The sequence below is a fragment of the Neopelma chrysocephalum genome, unplaced genomic scaffold (assembly GCF_003984885.1).
Source record: "Neopelma chrysocephalum unplaced genomic scaffold, ASM398488v2 Primary Assembly neopelma1_76, whole genome shotgun sequence".
NCBI lineage: Eukaryota > Metazoa > Chordata > Aves > Passeriformes > Pipridae > Neopelma > Neopelma chrysocephalum.
Window position 1 is genome coordinate 9,645,764 of NW_020897737.1, and position 24,690 is coordinate 9,670,453.

Below are 24,690 nucleotides of genomic sequence, written 5' to 3' on the forward strand. Positions count from 1 at the left end.
TCCTCTGGTGTTAAGATTTCTTTGGTCATATCCAATGTTATTGAACTCATATCCTAAAGGTGACCCTCCTGATCCAGATCTGCCACATTAAATAGAATTTCAAGGAAAAGGAAATATGCCTGTATTTCCTATTGAACCCTTAAAGCAAACTAAAAATGCTGTTTTATTAGAATATAAAATAACAGCCCTCACACTTGTTTAGATGAATCTCAGCTCTTAAATTTTCTTTACTGAAAAAGATATCTTTAGAACCACATTTAAGAAAAAAGACGAAAAATACATCTAGAGTGAAAATATGCATTTAATGCAATTGAAAATTATTTTTTAAAGGGCCATATTACATTTGCTATGTCTAAAACATTAGGTTTTTATTATTTGATCCCTGTAACTTTGCTGACTTCAGAACAACAAACTATATCATTTCAGATAGATACTATTTAGATGGTCCCTTCTTAAGAAATTTTAATAGTTTTCTGTGTCAAATGATCTCTGTTGGATGAAATTGATATTTTATGTAAAAGACATGCTTGAAGATTTTTCACTTTAAAGTATTTATACTTGTCCAAATACCTTAAGTACTGAAGCACATTATTAGCTGTTTAAATCTGATCTGCCAGTAATTATCATCATTTATCTTTGGATGTAAAAACTGCTTATTACACATCACACATACACTCTGATGAATCACTCTTTCAGAAGAGAAAAAAAATGAAGAACAGCTTGCTGGGCTGTTATCTTAGAGGTTTAGGCTTTTATTTCTATTATTTCTGGTAGACTGCAGAAAGCTCAGATAGTACCATTAAAGTTGATTCCTAATAGGCATCAAATTCATCTATAAATAATGACATTTTAATGTCACTAAAAACCATGAAAAGCATAGTTATAAATGATCTTACTACCTATGGTGTAAAGCATTTCATTACCAGACTTTTTGCTTGAAAAGATGCAATGTGCCAAATCAATGCAGTATGTGCAGAAGCCAGTATTAACAAATTGTTCCCATGAATAAAACAAGCACTACACATCAGGAACCTGCAAGTCTTTCAAAATGCTGCCTCAGTTTGCTCAATGTATGTTTTTCATGTCAATTCAGATGAAGGGAAATAGCTCAAGTATGCTTAAGGTAGCCTGCTCATATGTGACAAGTCAGTAAAGAGCTAAACACATTACTCTATGTTAAAAAAAAAAAAAGTCCCTCTGTATCTTGATGGACAGCAGTTCTCAAAAGGATGAATAAAGTTATATGATAGTATTCACAGTTATATAATAGTATTCACAGTTCTCCAAAGAGGAAAGAATGTATACTGAGAGCTTCACATCTTTTCGTTTTACTAGACTGACCACTAACATTTTTTAATATGGGAGTATAAAATAATAATATGCCCAGATTATAAATTATCTTTGACATTGCAATAAGAGGAAATATAAAGTTTAAGTAAGTAATTAAAAATACTAACTAATCAGTAAGTATATGCTGTGCAAGCTCTTGTAACAGTTCAACTCCAGATCTCCTCCTTTTTTAAAAGCTTTCAAAAATAAAATCTGTTTAAAGATCTGGACAGTAATTGCTTATATGGGACTACAATGGTCAGTGTGCAGAGCATGGGCATGTTTGCATACAAATCAACCTTGTAGGAAGGATGTAATTCATCTAGATTTACCTTTTACAGCTTTTCAGGTTTTCATAATATTTGACAGGACAGTTTCTGTAACATGGTATTCCTGCCAAGCCTCTGTTGGAACAGACTGTAAATGGCAGAAACGAGGCACAACAGCAAAGTTTGCTGCCTCTCCAACTGATCACCTCATTGCAATCACAGCAACATCTGTAAACTCACTTTTTATGACCTTTCAATGCATTACACTGTTACACAAAGTTTGAGTATGGGTGAAATCCCTTGCCTCATTTACAGCTAAGTTAAACACACATTAGGCTGTCTGATATGTCATAATGTTAAGTTTCAAAGGTGCACAATTTTCAAATTTATTGTAGTGACAATGACTGGCAAGGCACATCTATTAAAAGAAATACCAGCGATACAGCAGTAACAAGCATTCTTTTCTTACCACCTATGTGTTGTACCATTCTGTTTCAGGGAGAGGTATAATATGAAAGGCTGGGGTATCTCTGAAGAAATTTATTTTCACTGTGTTCTCAGCAGATTAACAGTAAGTGGAAGCTATCCTTTAACAGAACTTTATCACTTCTTTCGTACAAGTCCTCCTTCTTCAATCCATTTTGCTGCAGATATTGGCCTGCTAGTAGGAATGCATCTTAAAAACAGAGACAATCTGCAGATAAATGTTTCTTTGCAGTGCTTACACAGACATATTTTTGCTAACTTTAGACTTTGTGCAGGCTGCTCTCTTTTGAAGCAGAGATTGTATTGCGTGCAAGCCTTACAGTCAAGACAGATAAAAAAAAAAAAAAGACAGGTTCAGGTTCAAAGGTGCCTATAGCTGAAGACATACTGTTAAACAGATATCCTATATTTGCAAAACAATAGAAATATGGACTGGGACAATTTTTCTAAATCTCAACTTGCCATGGTTGAACTGCACATTTGGTGAAGTACTTACCTTATTTGCAACATTCCTAAAATAGCATGATATCAAAACTATTTATTCTTACCATCAGTGACTTTAACTTCTTGGGTGTTGGCTGAATTATCTCTATCAACCATGTCGGAATTTCTTGCATCAGTCACAGCAGTTGCACCAGGAACTACACCCATCAGCAGCATTTCTACTCTTTGCTCTACTCTCTGCCTGGCTCGGCAGCGCACCACAACTACAGAAAAGTAAAATCATGTTATTTGTAAAGCACTGGCATCTTGATTTTAACAAAGCAATTAAACATTGAAGTTAAACGTGCTTAGAGAACAACAAAATACCAGTGAGGAGCAAGACAAACAAAAGCTTTTCCCCAGCCTTCAGTTTCCATTGTTCTGTTTAGGTGAAGTAGCAGAAATATTGCTAAGCAAACAAAAATCTCTTTGTACAGTTAGTTCCTAACAGCACTTGCAAATTTCTCTCTTATTTTTAATTATTAAATGTATCTTCATTTTAGTTCAATTGCAAATAGGAATTATGGCATAGTTTGAAAATATGTCAATAAGAAAGGAAGACTGAAACAAAATCAAAGAAATACAAGAATTTGAAGGTTAAATGAAAGAATATTAAGTTACTCTTTGATTTCCTAATTTAAGAAAACTGTTGTTCAAACTTCAGCTTTAATAGAAGTATGTCGAATAAAAAGCATTCTCATACAAGTTTCTGTTTGAAGCATGACAGAGTTTTTTTTCAAGTCAGAAGTGATTTTAATTTATTGCTTCTAGAATATGTCTTTTCCATTACAAAGTTGTTAGGCTCTAGCTTACACATTAGTTTTTCTAAAGCTTACTTCAATAGTTACTCTTTATGGTTCTTTCAATATTTATTGGTTGACAAAAAGGAGAAAATTACATGCAAGAACTGAAAGAAAACACTTAGAATTTTTAGAGTTATGGGAATCAACATGAAAAAGAAGAGCTGATCAGTGTCAAGATCTAGAAGTCATATTCATCAGAATTACACCCAATGTTTCTTTAAAAATTAACGGAACTTAACATCAGGAATTAATGATAAATAATTTAGAACCATATCATGGTGAGTAATTATGTAAAGTGCTTTAAAAAAGAGCAATGAAACTCTTTCTTCAATACCATGTTTATTTAGCTTCAACTTTCAGTTCTGATTCACTATCATTATTTTGGAAAATAGATATTTATCCATCAAGTTCAAGTAACTCCCTTTCCTGTTTAACAGGGTTGAAGTAATTTATAGAGCTTTCTTTTTTAAGAATAGATTACATTGTCTGCATTACACTAGCTTACTAAATGTTTCAGATTACTGTGTGCACATGTTGTGTTCACATCTTTTTTTATTCCACAGCTCATCTTGCTACCTGAATTGACTTTACATTTTTTTTTTCTAAATGGCTAAGTAATATTTATGGATAAATGTCAGATACATCTGGGATTTCACTGGACAAGTCCCTCAAAAACCTGATCTAATTAAACCTACTTTTGACCAGGGAGTTGGAATAGATGACCTCCAGTGGTCCTCTCCAATCTAAATTGGTGTATGGTGCTTTGACTACAAGAATAAAAAAAGTATTCTGGATGATCCTCTGCTTGTAATCACTTTTATAAGATACCAAGTTATCATCTACCTAACATGTACTACATGGGCTGTGACCACTGATCATTTTAATTGGTCTCATGAGATAGTAAGCCAAGTGACTTCTAGAAGTTTAAGTACATTAAGATGCAAATAAGAATGACAGAAAGATGAACTGGCTAATATACGAGCAAAACAGCTTTGGTTTTTGACATAAGAGCTTGTAGCCTCCAGGCAATTTTAATAAGTGTCTGCATTAAAAGAAATTACAATACTCTTTTGTTTATTATTTAAACTAATTTTTAAAAAGGTATATTTCTTGTTATTATCTGCTTTGGATTCATGCCTTACAACATAGGTTTTTAAAAAGCCCATTTAAAACTGAAAACCATAGGATTTCAGAATCAATGTAGGAATAGAAAGTTTCCTAAATACACGTACAAACAGATATTTCAGTTTTCTGGGTAATTTTTGAAGAACCTAGTACTCCCTTAGAAAAAAAAGTTAGCCCAACATAACATGCTGGCCAAAGAATGGCATGTATTTAAAATGAATGCAACATTTCTTGTATGCATTACATTTACTGAACATAAACTAATAGAAAAGATTTATAAATATAATTTAGTTTTGCTGCTTTAAAGAAACATTTAGGAATTTAAAATTACTTAAGATTTGACATTATTTAGGTTTCTGATCATATACAGAAATGATGTTACTTAAGCAATTTATGAATGCTAATAATCTTAATTCATAGCTTATATAGCAAGTCTTGGGTCCTGCACTTGGGTCACAACAACCCCGGGGAACGCCTCAGGCTTGGGTATGAATGGCTGGGAAGCTGCCCAGCAGAAAAGGACCTGGGGATTTGGTCAAAAATCAGCTGAACATGAGGCAGTGAGCCCAGGTGGCCAAGAAGAACACTGGCACCTGGCTTGTGTCAGCAATAGCGTGGCCAGCAGGACCAGGGCAGTGACCATCCCCCTGTACTCGGCACTGCTGAGGCTGCACCTCGAATCCTGTGTTCAGTGTTGGGCCCCTCATTACAGGAAAGACATTGAGGGGCTGGAGCGTGTCCAGAGAAGGGCACTGGAGCTGGGCAAGAGTCCGGAGCACAAGTCTGATGAGGAGCAGCTGAGGAAGCTGTGGGTGTTCAGCCCGGAAAAAAAGGAGCCTCAGGAGAGGCCTTAGTGCTCTCTACAACTACATGAAAGGAGGTTGTAGCTGTGTGGTGGTTGGTCTCTTCTCCCAAGTAACAAAGAACAAGATAAGAGGAAATGGCCTCACATTGCACCAGGGGATGTTTAGAATGGATATTAGGAAAAATTTCTTCATGGAAAGGGTGGTCAGGCATCGGAACGAGGTCACCAGAGAAGTGGTGGAATCATCAGACCTGGAAGTGTTCAAAAACACGTACATATGGTGCTTACAAACATGGTTTAGTGGTAAGACAGAGGTGCTGGGTCAGTGGTTGGACTCAAACTTAGCAGTCTTTTCCAACCTTAATGATTCTGTGACTCAAATGAAAACAACAGCCCAATAAAAGGGAGATTTATCTCAGAGTGCCAGTGAATTACATAACAGATTTAAATAACACAACAAATATTCACATCAATATACATAGTTTTAATGCTAATGAGACTCATTAAAACCATCATTTGGGGCAACAGTTGATTACATGATAATATTCTGTTTCATTCCTTAAGGTATTAAAGTGGAAATTAAAGAGATGAAAGCTCTAATTAATACCACATCATTGGCATTTGTCTACAAGTAAAGAGTCCTTAAGCAACATAAATTAATGACAGTGCAAATATCTATTTCTATATTTTTCCAGAAATTGTTCCTGTACCTTAATACATTTAGTGTATACAGGTATTATATTCACTTATTCACTCTTAAAAAGGTAAGTTGAAAGGACAAGTTGCTATAAAATTTTCCTTCATCTACACATTGAAATGTAGCTTCCATCAAGGTTATAGATTTAAAAGGCTGTTCAAAATTTCCTGTTTCACATTTCTGGGATTACATCACACCTTAAAAAAAATAGGTGATCAATTCTATAAGCATTTACTACCCCCAAAATAAGCAACCAAAAAAACCCCTGTGAGTGTCAGTCATTTTTTAATGCAAGTTTACTTCTCAGAAGCAAAGGGAAAACTTACTGCTATTCACACAACTCTGTATTCTGCTTTCAATTAAGAAATGAAATTCAAGGCTGAGAAAAGCAGTGAACATCTACTCCAATATTTTACACCCTGTAAACTCTCCAGAAGGGTGTTCTGGGCATGGAAGCAGAAATCTACCCATGAGTTAATTAGACTTCTCAAACTCAGCATTAATTGGTACAGTGAAGGGCATAGGCCTTAAGATTTCCAGCTGCCCCCAGCCCCTTTTATCCACAATGAGAACAAAATAATAGATCTAGATTTGTAGGTTGCAAATGGAGATTTTATTTTTAATACGTGATTTCATCTTTTTACATCTTTACTTTGTAGCAAAGTACTGTCACAAATTCTTGTGATCAAGCAGGTGAGAACATAAATGACTATTTAATTTTCTTAAAATTATTGTTCAAGTTTTTTTCAACCATTACCTACCTAATTTCTGCTGTGGTGCTTCAGGTATTCCATGAACTGGATATCTCCAGAGTATTCCCTCGATTTCCCCATTCTCTGCTAGAAAAACATTCCTAGGAAAATAAGTGAAGAGTATCATCATGATAGACTGTGGGGAATTCTTTTTCCAAAGCGATCTAGACTTAAGAGTTGTTAGAAAGGTTAGACTCTATTTTATTGTGTACTGTAATGATAAATATTTCTGACAAAAATAAGAAATAAAATACAACTATACATATCAGCTATAAATTATATCAGCTATAAATTATATTAGCTACAACTTACATCCACTTAGCATATTTGAATATTATTCTGTCTGGATATGAGAACATTTGGCCTGACCTGCATTCTGGCAGATCATATGTACACTAAAACAAAGTTTATGCAGTTTATGCATTAAATAAACATATCCAAATGAGAACCATAATTAGCCCAAACACACAGAAAAAAACAGAGGTACCTAAGAGCTTTGTTCAATATTCATAACTGCACTGGCAGCTAGTACTTTACATTTTCTTTATTTAAAGTGAGAACAGGTAGATATTAAGATAGAGGGAATTCTTACTCTGAATCCGCATACTTTGTGGGGTACATGTAAAGCTTTTGATGGTCACCCATTGCCCTCAAATCAGACACTTGATTGCCTTTGGGAGCTACACATGAATAGCCAAAGGGGAAATGAAGACAGGACTGAGTATCCTCAACTACTTTTTCCTTCCCTATTAGAATAAATTACCTGTTTGAGTCTTTATTTGATCCACCAGAGAACTCATGAATCCAGTTTTCACCATTTTCCTTCCTTACACGAACTACTACCTCAGCTTTATACATTTTCATTGCATGTGGCACGAATAACACGGGGATACTCAGTTTTTCTTTTGGAGCTAAATGGATTCCTGTAAGAAATAACAGATTGTTATGGTATTTTGAAAGTTTTGAAAATTATTGGTTTACTCATATAATTCCCTTTCACTTTTTTAACCACTGTTTAACATTTTATCAGTATACTGTTTTCCCTGTGAAAAGCTCCATTTTACCCTGCTCTTGCTACAGCCAATTCTAATCTTATAGTAGCATTTGTGGCCTGTCTTCCTGTAATCAGATACACTATGTTCCAATATCCTGGATAGAGGAGTTCATATGAAGTGTTGTTTTAAACTTCTACTTACTGGTTAACCTTTGAAATGGGACCCAGAGAAACTCTGAAGGCTCAAAAGAAAAAAACCACAACTATGTTCCACATTTAATATTCAGAGATCATGTGTAATATATGTATGTCAATCCCTTGATTTTCTAGGGCCTCAGTCATGTTTTTTCAGCAGCTGTGGGTTGCACCTGTGAGTAACAGCGCATTCAAGATATAATTGTAATATATTTAAAATAATCTACATTATTATTATACAAAACACACCTTTTCGGTATGATATTACATCGGATTGATTTTGCTGTATTAAAAAAGAAAACCTAAAGCTATATTGTCTGTAATGAAGGTAGCCTGAAACATTGAACTTTTAAGGGCTTGTTCCAATGATTCGCCAGTCTGCCAAGCATCGGAACGTCTACCTCAGGATGCATTCCAGCTATTTCAGAAGTAAAGTTATGGAAAATATAGAACAAGTAAATAATATCACTATCAAGCTCCTTGCTTTGAAAAGAATTCTTGATATTTGCAGGAAACAGTATCTCAGGGTTAGGGTTTCAGCTTTAACTCTATCTGCAGAAAATCCTCTTAGTTATGACCAACTACTTCTACATTAAGCTTTGAATCATTTTTTGTGATAATATTTCACACTTGCTACAATGCATACATGCTAATACAGGCCTATGAGTATCGTTCCCTGGGAATGACTGGATTTGCTCAACTTAGAGTACAAAATTCTTACCTAAACATATCTTGATTTGTGTAAGAAGTTTATCATATAGTAGTTATGGAAATTAACCAACTGTTTTGTACTTTTAATTGCTTAGTTCTTGTGTATTTGTATTAGTTCATCGTGGCAAGAGTGATTTGTCTTTGAAATTATTACTTGAAAAGTCTAGTATCATGAAATAGCATGAAAATATCCTCATTAAAAATCCATTAAAATATTAGTATCTGAATGAAAAAACAAACTGTATTTCTTCTTTTTTATTCCAATAAAGATTTAAGATTTTTTTTACCTTTTAATCTCCCTATTTGATGCATTATCAAGTCCATACACAAGATTTAAAAGATATATTACATATATGTATATTGTTGGTAATCGTGGTCAAAAGGTTTTTTGAAAATCGTTAAAAATTAGCAACTAATTTTTAATCCAGTATCAGAAATAACTAAGCTGATCACAGACATTGTTGTAATGCTACAGCACTGACACGCTGTTCTGCCCCATGAGAGAAAAGGCAGATCTCTCCTGGGATGTGCCCACTTTGGGCTTAAACTGGTGTATTTAAGACAGAGGCCTATAATGTAATATCTTTAAAACACAATAGTATTCCTCAGGATACATTTGCAATTAGATTGCCTTGAATCCACATACACGCACACCAAAGTAGTGTAACCAACAACGGCAGGGAACCACTTTGTAACACCATTACAGCAAATCCTTAAGTTTCATTTGCAGTCACTTTTAACATATGACAAATAGAACAAACTGTAAACTAGTACCTAGTTATATTACATATGCATTGCATATATTGTTTGAACTGTAGCTTAATTATGTCTGTTCCAGGACATAGTGCCTTGGTTTTTTAAAATAAGTTTTAATACAGAATCTATATGATAGCATTCTGGGTCATTCTGGTAGAAAATTGGTTATTAAAGATAATGAAAAGACAAATTTTATAATATTGCTGTTGAAACAGATTGTATTCACATTTTTAATAAAAAAATCTTCTTAGTAGAAGCTGTTCATGACAGTAATTTTTATATCACTGGGCTTGCCTGCAGCTGTCAACTAACCAACTGATCATTAACTGCTAATGCAGATTTATTTCCTTATGATTTTGGATTTTAGTTAACAAGATAGATGAAATACGCCTCACTGCAAAAAGGCTGACTCCCTTATCTTCATGTAAGCATTTATACTGCAATGAGTACCTACAAATACTTTGCAAGAAATCCATAGCAAGGCTCTTTTTGGAATAGAGGTACATCACCTTTGGTAAAAAGCTTTGGGCCAGATTTTGATAATACTTCGCTTGTCTTTCACTGTCCTACAGCCCATTAGGAAACAGTAATAGTTAGCAGAGTAAGATCAGCTGACCCTTTAAAAGACTGAAGCCATCTGATTCAAACCAAGGGCTGTAATTTGAGTTAACTGCCTTGCAGAGAGGCATGTGGAGATCTGAAATCTCCCTCATTTCATTTTTAAATAACCTTTTGTTAAGCCTTGCCTCAAGCCTCTCCAAAGGCTGGTGGAGAACACTGATTCTGTAAAAGATTCCTTGGGCACTGAGCCTACAACTCAGAACTGAGTTACATAATTAAATCAAAATGAGTGTATTTCAAATTCCTGGTTTCACTTCTTTGGGGCAGTACACTGTGGTTGAGTTCTGTGTAATTTCTGTGTCAGCCTTAAAAAGCATAGCACTGTGGGAGCTAAAATTAAAGTAAAGAAGCAGTGCATCCCTACATCTGGGACATTATTTGGAAGGAATACAGATGGGTAAAGATGCATTTGTTGCCTCTACAGTAGCTTAGGAAAATTTTAAGAGCAGGTATACCAAGCAGTGCCATGGTGATAAAATTGTGAGCAAAATATCCTGCAGTATTCTTTGCAAAGAATCATCATCCTCTCATGGAACGTCATCACAAAGTCATGTATTTTTTATATTAGTAAGGTGCTTTGATGATAAATTTTCTAGATGTCGAAAGGACTATCTTCCTTGATGCACTGCTTTTAATTTTGTAACATCTGAGAGTGCCTCCCATTGCTTGTATCCAGAAGAGCAGCACTCAGTTCAGGCAGAGCTCACAATGTTTTTTGAAGTCTGATGGAGAATCATTTAGGAGGGGGCACTTTTATTTGTTTGTTTACTTGTTTTCATGATAGTTTCTCCAGTAAAATTACTACAGAATCATTTAAATTAAAACCACAAAACCACAGACAACCCTGCTAAAATTAGCACTGGCCATGTAAATGTCAACCCAGTATAATCAGGTCTGTTTTCTACTATTATCCTCACAATCTCAAAAGGGCAAACTCCAAAATATTCATAGGCAACAGCTGCTGCTGGGGAATTATTGCTAATTCTTTCTCAAGGAACTCATCCAGAAAAGAACAACTGATATCAGATAGTAAAGACTGAGATATTGCCAGTGCTCCAGTAAGTATCTGAAATACATAAAAGAAGTCAGGCCTAGGTGTTCTTCCTTTTTTTTTCATCTGCTAAAAGAGGTAAAAGCCTGACTCACATATGAAAACTAAAATCTTTTATAGAAGCTCTTCCAAAAGTGTTTCACTACTAAATCCTCTGAGTTTAATAAAGAACAGAAAACATTTCAGCCTCAACTCTTATTAAGGGTGGGTTCATTTTTGTTTGTATCTTTTTTTTTTTGCTTCCAGTGAAGCTTCTTGAATTTTTTTATTTCCTTTCATTGAAACATGATCACAATCCCTTTTTATGAATTCTAATTAAAAAAACAGTGAGAAAGTCGCAGCCTGTGTTAGTTTTGCTACATCAGTATTATAATTATTCAGTCTCAATGAGTAAATATGAATAAAATTTTCTGAATTGACCGTTATCATACAGCAGCCAACAGCCTCTATCTATGGAGATATTCAAAACTTGACTGGATGTGGTCCTGGACAATCTTCTTTAGATGACTCTGCATGGGCAAGGGAGGGGTTGGATGGACAGAACAATCTCAAGAGGTTCCTTATCACCTAAAAAGTTCTGTGATTCTGGAATTCTGTGGTCATGATAGGTCACTAGGCTTCGTCTTCTTTCTGAATTTTAAGAATTCATATAAAATACAACCTTGTTTGTGAAACCAGACACAGGTACTTATCTCAGTGAATTGCAGGTGATATGAAAAACAGTGCAACTCCTCTAAAGGTAAAGGAAGGAGGCAGAAAAAATCATCCTGGCTTAACAATTAGATTTTGGGTGCAGCTAGAGGCAAAGAAGCATCACGCCGGCTATGGAAAGGCGGCCAAATACCCATCAAGGAATACAAGAACCTTACTAGGGTAACCAGAAATGCTATCAGGAAGATTAAGGTTTAGCTAGAACTGAAGTTGACCAAAAATATCAAGAAAAACAAGAAAAGGTTCTTCAAATATCAGCAGTAAGGAGAAACATGGGAAAAACTTTCCCATTGCTAAACAGGGCAGGGAAAATGTTATATATAATGCTGACAAGGCAGAGTTTCTCACCATGTCACCATGATGACACTAAAATGATGAGGTGGACAGAAGGGAGAGCCAAATTACAGACAGCTGGAGAGGCTTGAAAAATGTGCCAGCAAGAACTGCATGAAGTTCAAAGACAAGTGCAAGCTCCTGAACTGGGATATTATAACCAAAGAGCCCACAAGCCAGGATCTGTGTGCCCAGGGAGCAGCCTTGCTGAGAGGGACCTGGAAGTCCTGGTGTACAACAAACTGAACGTGGGCCAGCAGTGCAATGTTGTAGCCATAAAGGCAAGTTGGATCCTGGGTTGCATCCACAGGGGCACCGCTGGCTCAGATAGAGATGAGACCACCTCAGATAGGGATATGACCATCCCCTTCCATTTAGTGATTGTCAGGCTGTACCCAGAGTACTGCGTTCAGTTCTGGTTTACAGAATTTAAAAAAAAAAAAAAAGAGGTGGAGAGGCTGGAGAAGGTGCAAAGGAGGGTCACAAAGATGTTCAAAGGGCTGGATAATCTGCCTAAGAGGAAAGACTGAAGGAGGTAGATCTTTTCACCCTAGAGAAGAGAAAGTTTGAGGGGGCCTTATCAGAGTTTTCTAGCACTTAAAGGGCATCTACAAAGAGAACGGAGGCTCTTTGTCTTCAGAAGGAGCCACATGGAGCGGACAAGAGGCAGTGGGAGAGATTTTATTTTGACCTATGAAGGAAATTTTTTACAGTGAGAACTGTAAACTGGAACAAGCTCCCCAGCAACATGGTAGACTTCCTATCACTGGAGGCTTTCAAATCATGACAAGATAATCTAGTCTAACCTAGGCTCCTTTTTCCACAGAAGTTTGGACCAGATAATCTCTTGAGGTCCCTACCAATCTGAGCTGTTCTATGGTATTTATAAAAAAAAATGTATTCCTAGTTTAATGACTTACATTATCTCCAAGGAAGATATGAAACCAATTTTGCTATATCAAGATTCATGTTTGAAGGGCACATGTATTACTAATATGTCAGTTAGGTTTGTGTCATGAACTGCATATCAGTGAAGTTCTGAACTTTTTATTTATATCTGAAATTAAACAGGAAGATAATTGGTTGCTCAGTCTTTCATGTCCTCTCAGAGGTGAACAGCAAAATCAATTAACAAAATATAACTTGATCGAAGTTATGGTTTCTTGGGGCACATATGTTATTCTAAAACTTCTATTTGCAACTTCTCTGGGACAAATAAAATGGAACATAATGCATTTCAAGTTAGTTCAAGTTATATACAAAACAGTAAGTAATTGAGCTAATAAAATAACCATGCAAAATGCTAAAGATTAGGTTAATCTCATCCAATGTTTTAAAGATTACATCACCATTTTCCTTCCTTCAGGACAGTTCATTTAGATATGTGGCATGCCAGAGAGGCTCTTTTCACAGATGGTCCATGATGACTGCATTTCTAGGGGACTCTCTGCTTCGTAAATTATGGGTTTTTACACCAAAAGTTAGAGTTGTGTTTTCCCTTGCCTCTGGAAGCTTCACAAAATCACAGAGTACTTGAAGTTGGAAAGGACCTCTGACAGACACACAGTCCAACCCCCCCTGTTCAAGAAGGGTCATCTATTTGGACTGTGTGCAAGAAGGCTTTTAATTATCTCCAAGGATGGAGATTCCACAACCTGTTCCAGTGCTCAGTCACTCCCACAGTAAACAAAGCACTCCCTTTGCTCAGATAAAAATTCCTGTGTTACCTGTCATTGGGCACCACTGAGAAGAGCCTGTCTCCATCCTTTCTCCAGAACTCCCTTCTGGCACTTATGCAGAATAATAAGATCCCCCCTGAGTTGCTGAATTCCTTAGTTGCAAAAGTTAAGTCATGAATATGCAGCTCAGATGCTAATAAACAATTTCACAAATGAGTGGCTAAAACTTTAGAAGTTGCTTTAAGAAAGAAATGGCACAATCAAAGGGATGAATGTTTGAGTCTAACTGAAAGGTTTCAAAACATCCCTACCATAATCACACAATAAAATGTATTAAATAGAGCACGTTTATAAGATTTGTTGGCTATTTTATGGAACTTGTGTTAATACAATTTTGCATACTCCTGGCAGAGACTTTCTGGATTATTTAATTAAGAGATTTGATTTAGAAGAATTTCTTTGTGGTACAAAATAATGGATACAAGCTAAACATTTGCTATTTAGATTAAAATAAATGGATTGAGAACAGGGCTGAGTAATTAAATATGTTGTTTCATTTAATACAATTTATTTTGTTTTTAAATGAAGCATGTCTAAAAGGCCAAGTATACAGTTTTCTTTTCATTTATAAAATTATCTTTCTTTAACTAATAGCCTGCAGTTCAGTATCAGCACAAATTAAAACAATTATTTTGACAGAAACACATATTAATTTATTGTTGGAGTGCAGTAACAACTATGATTACAAGGATTGAGCATACTCAGGAAAAAGTGTTTCTAATGTTTTCTATTTCAGTCTTGTGGTGATTACTAAAACAAGCAAAATTACACTTATGATCTTTAACTCTGAAAAAACTTAAAAAAAATACATGTAACAGAGGTCATGAAGATCACATTCTTATTAAGGATAAATAGAAAAGGTTTTTTGGGGTTCACTTTACAGAAATCCAGCCATTCAGCACATTAGGAAAGACACATCTAAATGACAGGAGAAGTAAGGAAGCAAGGCTGAATGAGCTGTACAGAGCAACACATGAGACAAATGTCAGAGAAGGAAAATTATTATAAAGACAGGGAATATTTCAGCAACAGGAATGGAAAAAAGGAACAAACAAAGCACCCAAGGGATCAGCAAAAGAGTAACAGGCATAGACAGTAACTTGCAAAATTAAGCCATAGCACAGAGCAGAATGTGTGGAGGAGGCCAGAGTGTATTGTATTAAAGTCATTTGACAGAGGGAATGACAAATAAATAAGAGTAAGGAGTGAAGAATAATCAGAAATAAGAATAGTAAGTGTTCTAATTATCCTACAGTCCAACACTTGCTTTAAAACTTCATGGTGGACTGGCAGTTTCTCTAGCTTTTTCCTTCCAAATCCATTTTCTCCCTCCAATAATCTTATACATAGTAGATCTACCCCATCTTCCTCTGACCATTTCATACACTTAAAAGTTCCTTATCATCCTTATTTTCCTGATGACAATTTTATGTTGATAAAGTCTTGTGAGATCATCCAGGCACCCAAACCCTAAAGGTCTGCAGCACAGTAATGACCTAAATCTAAAGTCACAGAAAGCAGGAGACATACTACAAAGTCAAAGTTCCAAAATCTCTTCTGCATCAGCACTGTAAAAGAGGAAGATAGCCCCACAAATATTTTGAAAATGCAAGAGACACACAAGGCATGGCATACGCTTTGTAAACAAGTGTCCTTCATTTTAGTGCCCAGCCACAAAAAAAAAAACAAACAAACAAACTTTATCCTTTCTTTCTTAAAGAAAGTTCATGTTACCCTAAGATAAAGTACTAGGAAGTAAATTAAGACTATGACAACTTCCCTGTTTCTTAATCTTTTTCTAGATCAAAACATACATAGAAGTGTCTTGAGTCCATGGTTGAAAGGAAAATGTAATTGCTTCAGTTCAGATGTAATTGAATTTTTGACATATGTCAAATATCTGATTGCTTTTGACAGATGTACTTTTACTTTCATTTTAAACTTCGTGGATATATGTATCTCTTATCCAATCTCTGAAAGCACAGTCAAGTCCTGAAGCTGTGGCAGATTTTAAACAGAACCTGCAAAGTGTTGTGAAATCACTAATGACACTGGTGCTGTTACATCCTTCTACTTTTTATACACAACCGAAAATTTCACACTTCATACAGCTGTATGTAACTGGAGTCACATATGTCATAATGACTCACATATTGATATCACCTGAGTTATGAATTTTCATGGTCTTAATATCTATATTCTTCATCATTTGAGGTTTAAAGGTTTCTGCAGTAAGGCAGAATTATTTTTTTTTTAGGTTTCTTAGTACTCAAAGAAATAGACAAAGTTGATAAGAGGAATCCCTCTTTAAAAGTAACTTTGCCCATTAATTTTACTTGTGTCATAGAACAATAGTTATGTGAATGACAAAACCCACAATATGCTACATGTATTTCATATCTTAATACATCCTGAAGTAGGAATATTGTTTCTACTGGAGAGAACACTCCTGTAGTCCGGTAAATATGATGTCTTTGCATTACTATTAAAATCTTTTTTAGTAGCATTATGAGGTGAGCTCTAAGGATTTAATGGACATTTGTCTTGGCATATATTTTAACTTAAAACGTTTTAAAAGTTTTAAACTTTTAAAATTTATGATGGCAATTGTTTAGCAGTCATGTTTAGGATATTTTGAGTTTATAGAGATATGAGTAAGCATCTCTAGAGACTGAATTATCTATAATATTAGAGTAAAAACATGGTTTGCAACACGGGATGGTATCAGAAATCCAAAACTATAAACACAAATCACAACAGCTACTATTATACAATATTGGTAAACCAGTTTGGATGAAGCAGAGAACAGAAAACTGAATAACTGTGAACCAGTAAAGAGACTGCAGACTGTGTTATGATAATGCATAAAACTCAATCCAGCCAGATCCCCAAACTGTTGAGGAATAAACACTTTAATAGCCTTCCAAGCAAAGAAATAGGGGCATTGACAGCTTTGACATTCTTATTTGACCTCTGGTTCTGAGGAGGACTGATGCTGTCAAGCTTAAGACTGAGAGGGACATCAGAAGGGTGAGCATTACACCACAGAAAAGGGGGAGATAATAGGGAAGTTTTTCTGTGTAACAACTTCAACTATGTTAATAAGGGCTTTTTTCTATTATTGTTGACTATGAATAGTAGTATTATTGTAACTGGACTAACAATAACTTTTTTTAGCCTATCAAATTAGACAAATTTTTTTTGCTCCACTTATGTATCCTTTTGACAACTCTGATTTGTGTGCAACAACCTAAAACCCCACATGTGGCAATGCCACTCTCAATGGTAAACATAAAACTTGTCAGCAGGTAATCTCTAGATTCTAAAATTCTGAAGATATTCATTACACCTATTATGCCACCTGAAAATAAAAGAAATTAGGCTTAAATGGAAAATATATTGCTCAAGCTCCTATGTAAAACACAGAAGAGCAAATAAAATACAAAATAAAACTTGCATTTCATTAAAAATCCTTAGGCAGAGCACCAGTTTTTAGAGCTGCGGGTTCAGTCTTTACATGAACTATCCTAAAAGTTGTCCCTTTAACAGAAACTTTTCTCCTACTCACAGCTCTGCAGATAGAATTCTTTGTCCTTGTCCTTAAAGGTAAAATATTCAAAGGTCAGCTAGAATATTGCTGCAATGTAGCTGAAGCATTTGGGGTTTATCTAGGAGCTGATATCTTCAGAGGATATCCTCAAGGCTTGAGACCTCTATCGCCCTCGAGCTTCTTCTCTCTATAGAAGTTTTGTTTCACAGTTTTGAGTAGTTTCTCTCTCTCAGACAGCAAAATAAACATTTCAAAACCTTTGTTCTCCTGCGTTTTATATGCTGCACATATAAAGCAATACCAGCTGCAAAACAGTTGTTTGCTTATTTGTTTTTAGATGTGTTGTGGACTTTCCAGGGAAATAGCCTGTGACATATTAACAACAACAGCAATAGACAATGTGGTACTTAAACCAAGCAGTCTTCCCTTCCTAATGCTACCTATGAGTTCAAGATGTGTCTTGTGGTCTGCTGCAAGTGAAAAAAAGAAAAGATAAAAATCATGCACTTTGAAAACAAGGTTTTGGGATCAATTTATAAAATTTTGTGTAGGAAATGAAATTCTCTGAGAGAAGACAAAGAAGCTTCATTTCTTGTGTATTTATTAGCACATCATTTTGATTACTTCCTTGGTCCAGGAGAAAATGCAGTCAAAAAATGGCCTGGATGTCATTGCTGTTGGATTTTATCATAATTTTAAGAATAAGTACTGACTTAACCGCAATGGCCACATACAGAGGCCAGCAATCATATGTCTAGGATGACAATTTAGAGAATACATCTTATGGTCTGACTGTTAACATTGTCATGCAAAACCTGCTCCAGAGTTTATCAAGACTATCACAGAACAATAATTTGTCCCTAGAGAAAGTATAGAAAAAAAAATCAGCAATATCCTCTAGCAAGAAATTCTGTTGAACTGTCAACTGCCTTTCTACTTCAGAGACATTCTGGATTTTTATGGCCAAACTAGCAACTCACACTGACTTGTTCTTCCTTTAACAAGTAATGATTTCTGACAGAATCCATTTTTTCAAACTCTGAAAATTCACATGTCAAATAGCAATATCATCTTTTATTGTCATATATTCTCACATGCTGTTTATGTACAACTCTGCTACTCAGTCATTACACCATGTTAGGACACATCAGTTTAGAAATATTCAGAAATATTTTAACCCTACTACAAAGATCTGGGTCATATTGGATCAGTTAATGTGACAGCTGCTCACTTGTCAGACTCAGGTATAGATATAGATCATATTTAAATTTCATTAAGACTTCCTTGAAGCTTCATAATATTTTATCCTCTAAATCTCTGTGGTTAATATGATATTTATTACAACTCTCCTGATTCCCTGAGAGGGTAGTTGAAATGTGGTATGAGTTTCCAGCCATAAAAACAAGTAGCACTTCATGCTTGGGGACCATGCATTGATTCATGTTGTGTGAACAAGGTTAAAATCAACTCTGTAGCTGTAATTTAGAGAAAACCATAGTCAGTATTCAAAAAATCCAATAAATATATGAGCTAGTGGCCTCTTAAATTTAGAGAATGATATGCTTGAGGACGTAAACAAAAAGAACAACATGCTTAGGAGCAATAATGCAGGAAATCAACTGGATTAAAAAAAATAAATCCAGTCTAAAAGTGGGAATTAATATTGAGATATTCTGGAAGGGATTAAGGACCCAAATTACTTGACAGTGTCAGGATGATTATGAATCACACTGACACAGGAGACAGGCTTTGGATGGCTCAATGATAAATGGGAGCTGCAGTGTCTCTCAGCAGAAGTGGGTGCTGCAGATTCTGTACCTCTGTGGGAATCCAGAAGTGGAAATCATACCATCAACCATAATTTAGGAGGTAAGATGACCATTTTCATATGAAATACAGAAAAAATGTCTGAATTTAGTTTTTATTTATTTTTTGCACAAACTGCTCATTTTTAATTCTCAGTAAGAGACAAGTTATTTTTCTTTTGATTCAGAAAGGAAGAAAACCAATTGTTGATTCCTCTTTAAAACTTAGTTAAAATACAGTAGTAGATAAAACTATATGAAAACAATACCTTTCTGCTATTGAGATATTTTAGGTCAGTAATTGTAACTTTCACTGACAATGACTTGTGGTGAGATAATTGGGAATGAAAATTTTCATGCAAGTGACTTATCAATTAAGATAATCCATTGTAAATCTGTCAAAAGAAGAAGCTGTCATTCATCAAATCTGAGACATTTTCCTTTTCCATGTGGTTCAGTATAGTCTCTAAAGCAGCTCAAGGCGTAAGTGATTTGCAGTCAAACATTGAACAAATGTAGGGACAAATGCTTTTCTCAATAGCTGTTTGTCATAGGTGTCAAACTGAAGAAAAGGTGTATAAAGATGACAAGGAACAGATCTTTACAAACTGTCATTTGGTATCAACCTAAAGGAAAAAAAATAAAAGTTTATCTTCTGATACATGGCAGTAAGGAGTTGGAGGAGAGTAAGAGAGAATTAAAAAAATAGTAGTTCATTTTCCTGCAATCTATAGCTTTTTCTGATGGAATATACTCAATCTACAAATTTAATTTCATTATTAGATATCTTTCTTTTGTATAAAGACTAATGACCATCAAACTTAAAAGAAAATGGTAATTCTTTAGAGGCAGTAGACTGTAATGTTAAAGAAAAGAAAGCTTGTACAATCTGTATCTATTGATGGCACTTGATTTCTTGCCCCTGTTTTTGTCCTGATGTAGTAAAAGAATAATAAAAATAATATAATGGAAATTCTGAAAATGTTAATTTGGAAATGTCAAAGGTTTTTTTGCCATTTTGGGTTGTACTAACACAAGCACGTTTAAAGAACATTTACTTATCCAGAACTCTGCAGAGATTTCTTTTCATTTATTCATTTCAGCCATTGTGATCACCCAACTTGACCTAAATACATAGGATTTCTCAGAACTCATTTTAAAAATCAAGGTTCAGTCTTAGTAACTCTTCTTGTACAAGAGAATTTAATTAGTAGAAACTCATCTGCTTGATTTAAAATTTGTCAGTGACAGTGAATCCTCCACATTTGATTGAGAATGTTCTGAGAGTTAATTTACCTAATTGTTAAAAATAGATTTCCTTTTTTTTTTTGGCTACTGAATAAGATTGACTTGTTTCCAGTCCCTGCTTTTTCCTGTGAGAGTGAATGCTCCATCACCAACATGTTTTTTACAGAGGTAGAACAACTGCATTCCCACCAAAATTCTGTTTGTTCAGCTAACTAATCACTGAATCTCTCCCTTTCATCTTGAATCACTTAAACATGCTTATATTACAAAGGCTAACAACAACCTAAAGAAAGTAACTCAGGCTAATTAACACTGTATATCAAATGGAGGGACTCCATAAGTAAACAGGCTTCAAAAAGTTTGAAAAAAACCCTCAGTATTTCTCTAAATGATAACAGGTAGAGGAACAAAAAGTAGGAAAAAAGGCATTTCCACTTAATTCAGAGATGGGAGAATTAGGTAAATCTGTGGATCAAAGAAACAAAAATAACATAAAAATTAATTCTTGATTTGGAAAAAGGATAAAGCAATAAGAAGAAAAGACTAATAGGATACAGTTGGTGATTTTACATTTGAAAGGATGCAAAGTAAGCTGGAAAATAAGGATCATCCAAAATTTCCTCAACAGCTACAGGTATGCTACTTTATTGTGTAGCATTTTGTATTATTGTGTGTGATAAAACTCTTTTGCTTGTTTGTACATGTAAAAAACTTAAAGTGTTGTTCACACAGGTCAGAAAAACAGTTCTTTTCAGCGATCAACTTCTTATTTTTTTCTTTAATTGAAAAGAGTAAACTGTATACAATGGCTAGAAAAAAAAGAAACTAGAAAAGGATGGAATGCAATTCAGGTTATGGTTTCTGCTGGTTGTATGTAGCAGAGGTAATCAGCTTACATTATTTTTTCTCATTGTGAAAAAGGAAATGCTACCTGTAATTAATAGACATCAATCTTTATGGGCATATAACCTTTGGTTTATCTTAATATCTCTCTGAAGGAAAAAGTGATGTAATTTATAAAGGATTTTCAGCACTTATGAAGCAATCAGATAAAAGACAAATTCAACATCAGAAGTTGTTGCGATATTATAGCTTTCACTTCAATGTACAAAGCATTCTTATAACACAAACAGGCAAACAAGGCAATCACAAAACATGATTTGCAGTCATTAAGTTCATTAAGGTCATTTATGACCTTATGAATTTAACACCTTAAAGAGGCAGTTAATAGTTCCAATCTAGAGATAAAAGAAACTGAGTCACATCAGGAAGTTTCATGGACTTCTTGATGGTTGCATGGGATAGTTTACATTCTAAGTGTCCTTTCAGACCTTGTACGAAAATCATTTTCCCAATGCTTCACCAAACAATTATGAGAAAAGAGGATTTGCTTACCTTTCAAGCCTCAAGGTTTTACTTTGAAACAGTCATGGGTTTAATATGGAAAAGCTTTAGTACACCTGTATCACTGTTTCTCTGGTTAAAAATTAATAGAATGATAAATTGCTTCTCTCAAGTAAGTGGAAATTTGTGAAAATTAAATTATCAAGTACCTTAACAAGATGTGAGTGTGGAAAGAACTCGAGCTCCAGTGCATTTTTATTACCTACCTAATTTTGAAAGATTTTGACTATTTTTGCAAATACAAGTTTTATCTAAAGTACCATATTAACAGTAATATTAGAAGTGCAAATCCTTGCACATAAACCAGTTCATGGTAAAATTAATGCCCTAGCAAGAAGAGTCTGAGGTAGCAAAACACTCTTCCAGTGCTCTCACAACCCTTTAAATGTGTTGTCATCCCAAAAGTTGTCCTTACTGTACAATTAAATAAGTTTAATTTCTCTCCACTCAGTAGAAGATGGTACTAGACCAAGTGACTATGAATGTAATAAAGCACTTTATCTATACTCTTAATATTAACTCTGATGTGCAAATGAAGAATTTTGTGTTGCATGCTTCAATGGTTGTGAGATACTACTCCTTACAGTAATAAAGGTCACAATTCGAGCACTTTTCAGCTATTTGTGATGTAAATCGTGGTTCTGCAGTTCTGTAAGACTACACAAATTATGTCCTATACTTAATATCAGTTTCAAAATCCCCTCTGTTGGCTTATATACTCTGATTTACGAGCAGAATAAGCATCACATTCAAATAGAGGCAAAGTCCAGGTTACAATTAAAGCACGTCCTCTTCACACACAGCAAATACAGCAGTAGTGCCCATATTCTTTTTTTTTCTGTGTTGGTTTGGGGTTTGTTTGGTTTTTTTGAGCTTGGTATGAATCATGCATTTAAAGAAATAAATATTGCTTAAACCTAAATATTATTGTAAGATATGAGATTATTACTAATGTTGATGATTGCAGGTATCAACCTGACCTTCAGGCAAACAGGAAGGATTTCAGCATAAATATTGTAAAAGCTAAAAACGAGACCCAGTATGCATCACAAAAGGTAGAAGAGAAAGATAAATAAATTTTTACAGAGACTTATATGAAGAGAAAACAGGTACTAGTGATATGCATTCCTTTGCAAATACACTCAGGCAGGTACAATCCCAATGGCTTTATCAAATCAAAACAGGCCCTGCCTAATCATTCAGGCTTTATGACAGAAAAGTAAATCAGGGAATCCAAATTCCCCCGGTAAGTGAAAGATATAAATTTTTAATGAGAATGTGAATAATTTATTATCTTTCCCATAAAAAAATATTTTGAATAATTTGTTAATCTTAGTAATAATATGACAAAATATCTAGGGAAGAATGAAAGCAGCAGAATACGAAGGATATGATGTTCATTTTAATTAAATTATTCCTCCCCTACAGAGAACAATTTTAAGATCCCATTTGTCAAGAACTGGAGCCACAGTATTATTCATTCAGGTTATATCTTGTAAACAAGGAGAAATATATAATTTTGAGGTGAACATATAGATATTGTCATACTAAAGTATTTATCAAAACAATTAATCTCACAAGTAATTCCACCTCAATTCACACCACAACACTTAGAATACATGCCTGACATAAACATCTACATTTTCTATAATTTCAGTGCAACTAAGACAGTTGGTTAAATTTAGATTCTTCATTATTTCAGGATTTTCTTAAATACCTGAAATTCAACAGATTCAAATATGCCACTAAATCAAGAACTGAACAAACCAAATGCACCTTTCACTATAATAATTTGATTTCTGAATGCAATTGTTAGCAGCTATTATTTCAGTTGATCATATACCATACCACTGAACAAAATATATTATTTAAGTGTATGTAAAACTGATTATGGGATGTTTAGGGGAGAGAAGACAGGAGGGAAAAGAGAAAGACCAAAGCAGATGAGGGAGGAACAAGCATACAAGAATAAAGGTAAAAGAAGACAAAAAATGCCAGTTATGTAAGCAGGTGCTGGCCAGTACAGCTGTCTGACAACACCTCAGGCTTGACCAGTACCCTGTACTCTTATTAAATCCTATGTTTATCTTCTGTGTAAGCACTCTCTCTACCCTGAGCCTCTGTGTGAGTTGGTCGCTTGCAAAGTTCAAGCTGGACTAGCCAGCAAGTTGCACAAGTCCTGAGTGTCAGCTGCTGGGGAGACTCAGTCTAAGCCAGTCATTGGAGGGAACAGTGTTTTGCGTGAGCTGGATGTCAGCTGCTACCCAACATCGAGTCAGACTAACCAGCAAGTAGCAGGAGACCACCTACTGTGGTCCTAAAATCAGCCGGATTCTTACCTCTTACAGTTTGAAGTTCAAATTGGTTTTAAGCACACTAAGCTTTACACTACATCATAGATCCTCTTAGATTTTAAAATTCCTTATTCAGCAAGATTTTTTCTGCTACTAGTAAACAATGTTGGATCTAGTTATCATGTACATGGCCAAACTAAAGCCCAGCAAACACCGACTCTACCAAGAAGGAGAAAATGCATATCTGCATGCTCAGCACACTCTGACAGCTTTCCTAAACAATTCAAACAACTAGTCCTGAAAACTTTGTGACTAAACTAAAACAAACAAACGAACAAAACATAACCAAAAGAAAACACCTGCTTTCCTTTTTATTCCTTGCTGACTGCAATTCAGATTGATAATTCATGTAATTCCAACTCAGAACATTTTTGGAAAGCAACAGAAATATGCATCTATTGAAGGGTTGTAGAACTGTAAGTAGAGAAGGGAGACAAAAGAATTCAGAGAGCTCTGGAACATGTGTAGA

The 24,690-nt window shown here is 34.9% G+C and overlaps 1 protein-coding gene across 3 annotated transcripts in view; it reads right to left on the minus strand.

Moving 5' to 3' along the window:
* The window catches only part of CFAP47 (cilia and flagella associated protein 47), a 275,466-nt gene that overhangs the window by 31,768 nt on the left and 219,008 nt on the right, over positions 1-24,690 (minus strand). The window contains exons 58-60 of one of the 3 annotated variants that reach the window (XM_027689060.1): positions 7,513-7,672; positions 6,759-6,850; positions 2,633-2,791 (exon numbers count right to left, since the gene is read on the minus strand). In XM_027689060.1, the coding sequence (XP_027544861.1) occupies positions 2,633-2,791; positions 6,759-6,850; positions 7,513-7,672 (411 nt within the window). Of the gene's footprint in view, positions 1-2,632; positions 2,792-6,758; positions 6,851-7,512; positions 7,673-15,389; positions 15,429-24,690 lie in introns of those variants that run through there. The other 2 variants (XM_027689061.1, XM_027689062.1) reach the window with 2 other exon arrangements.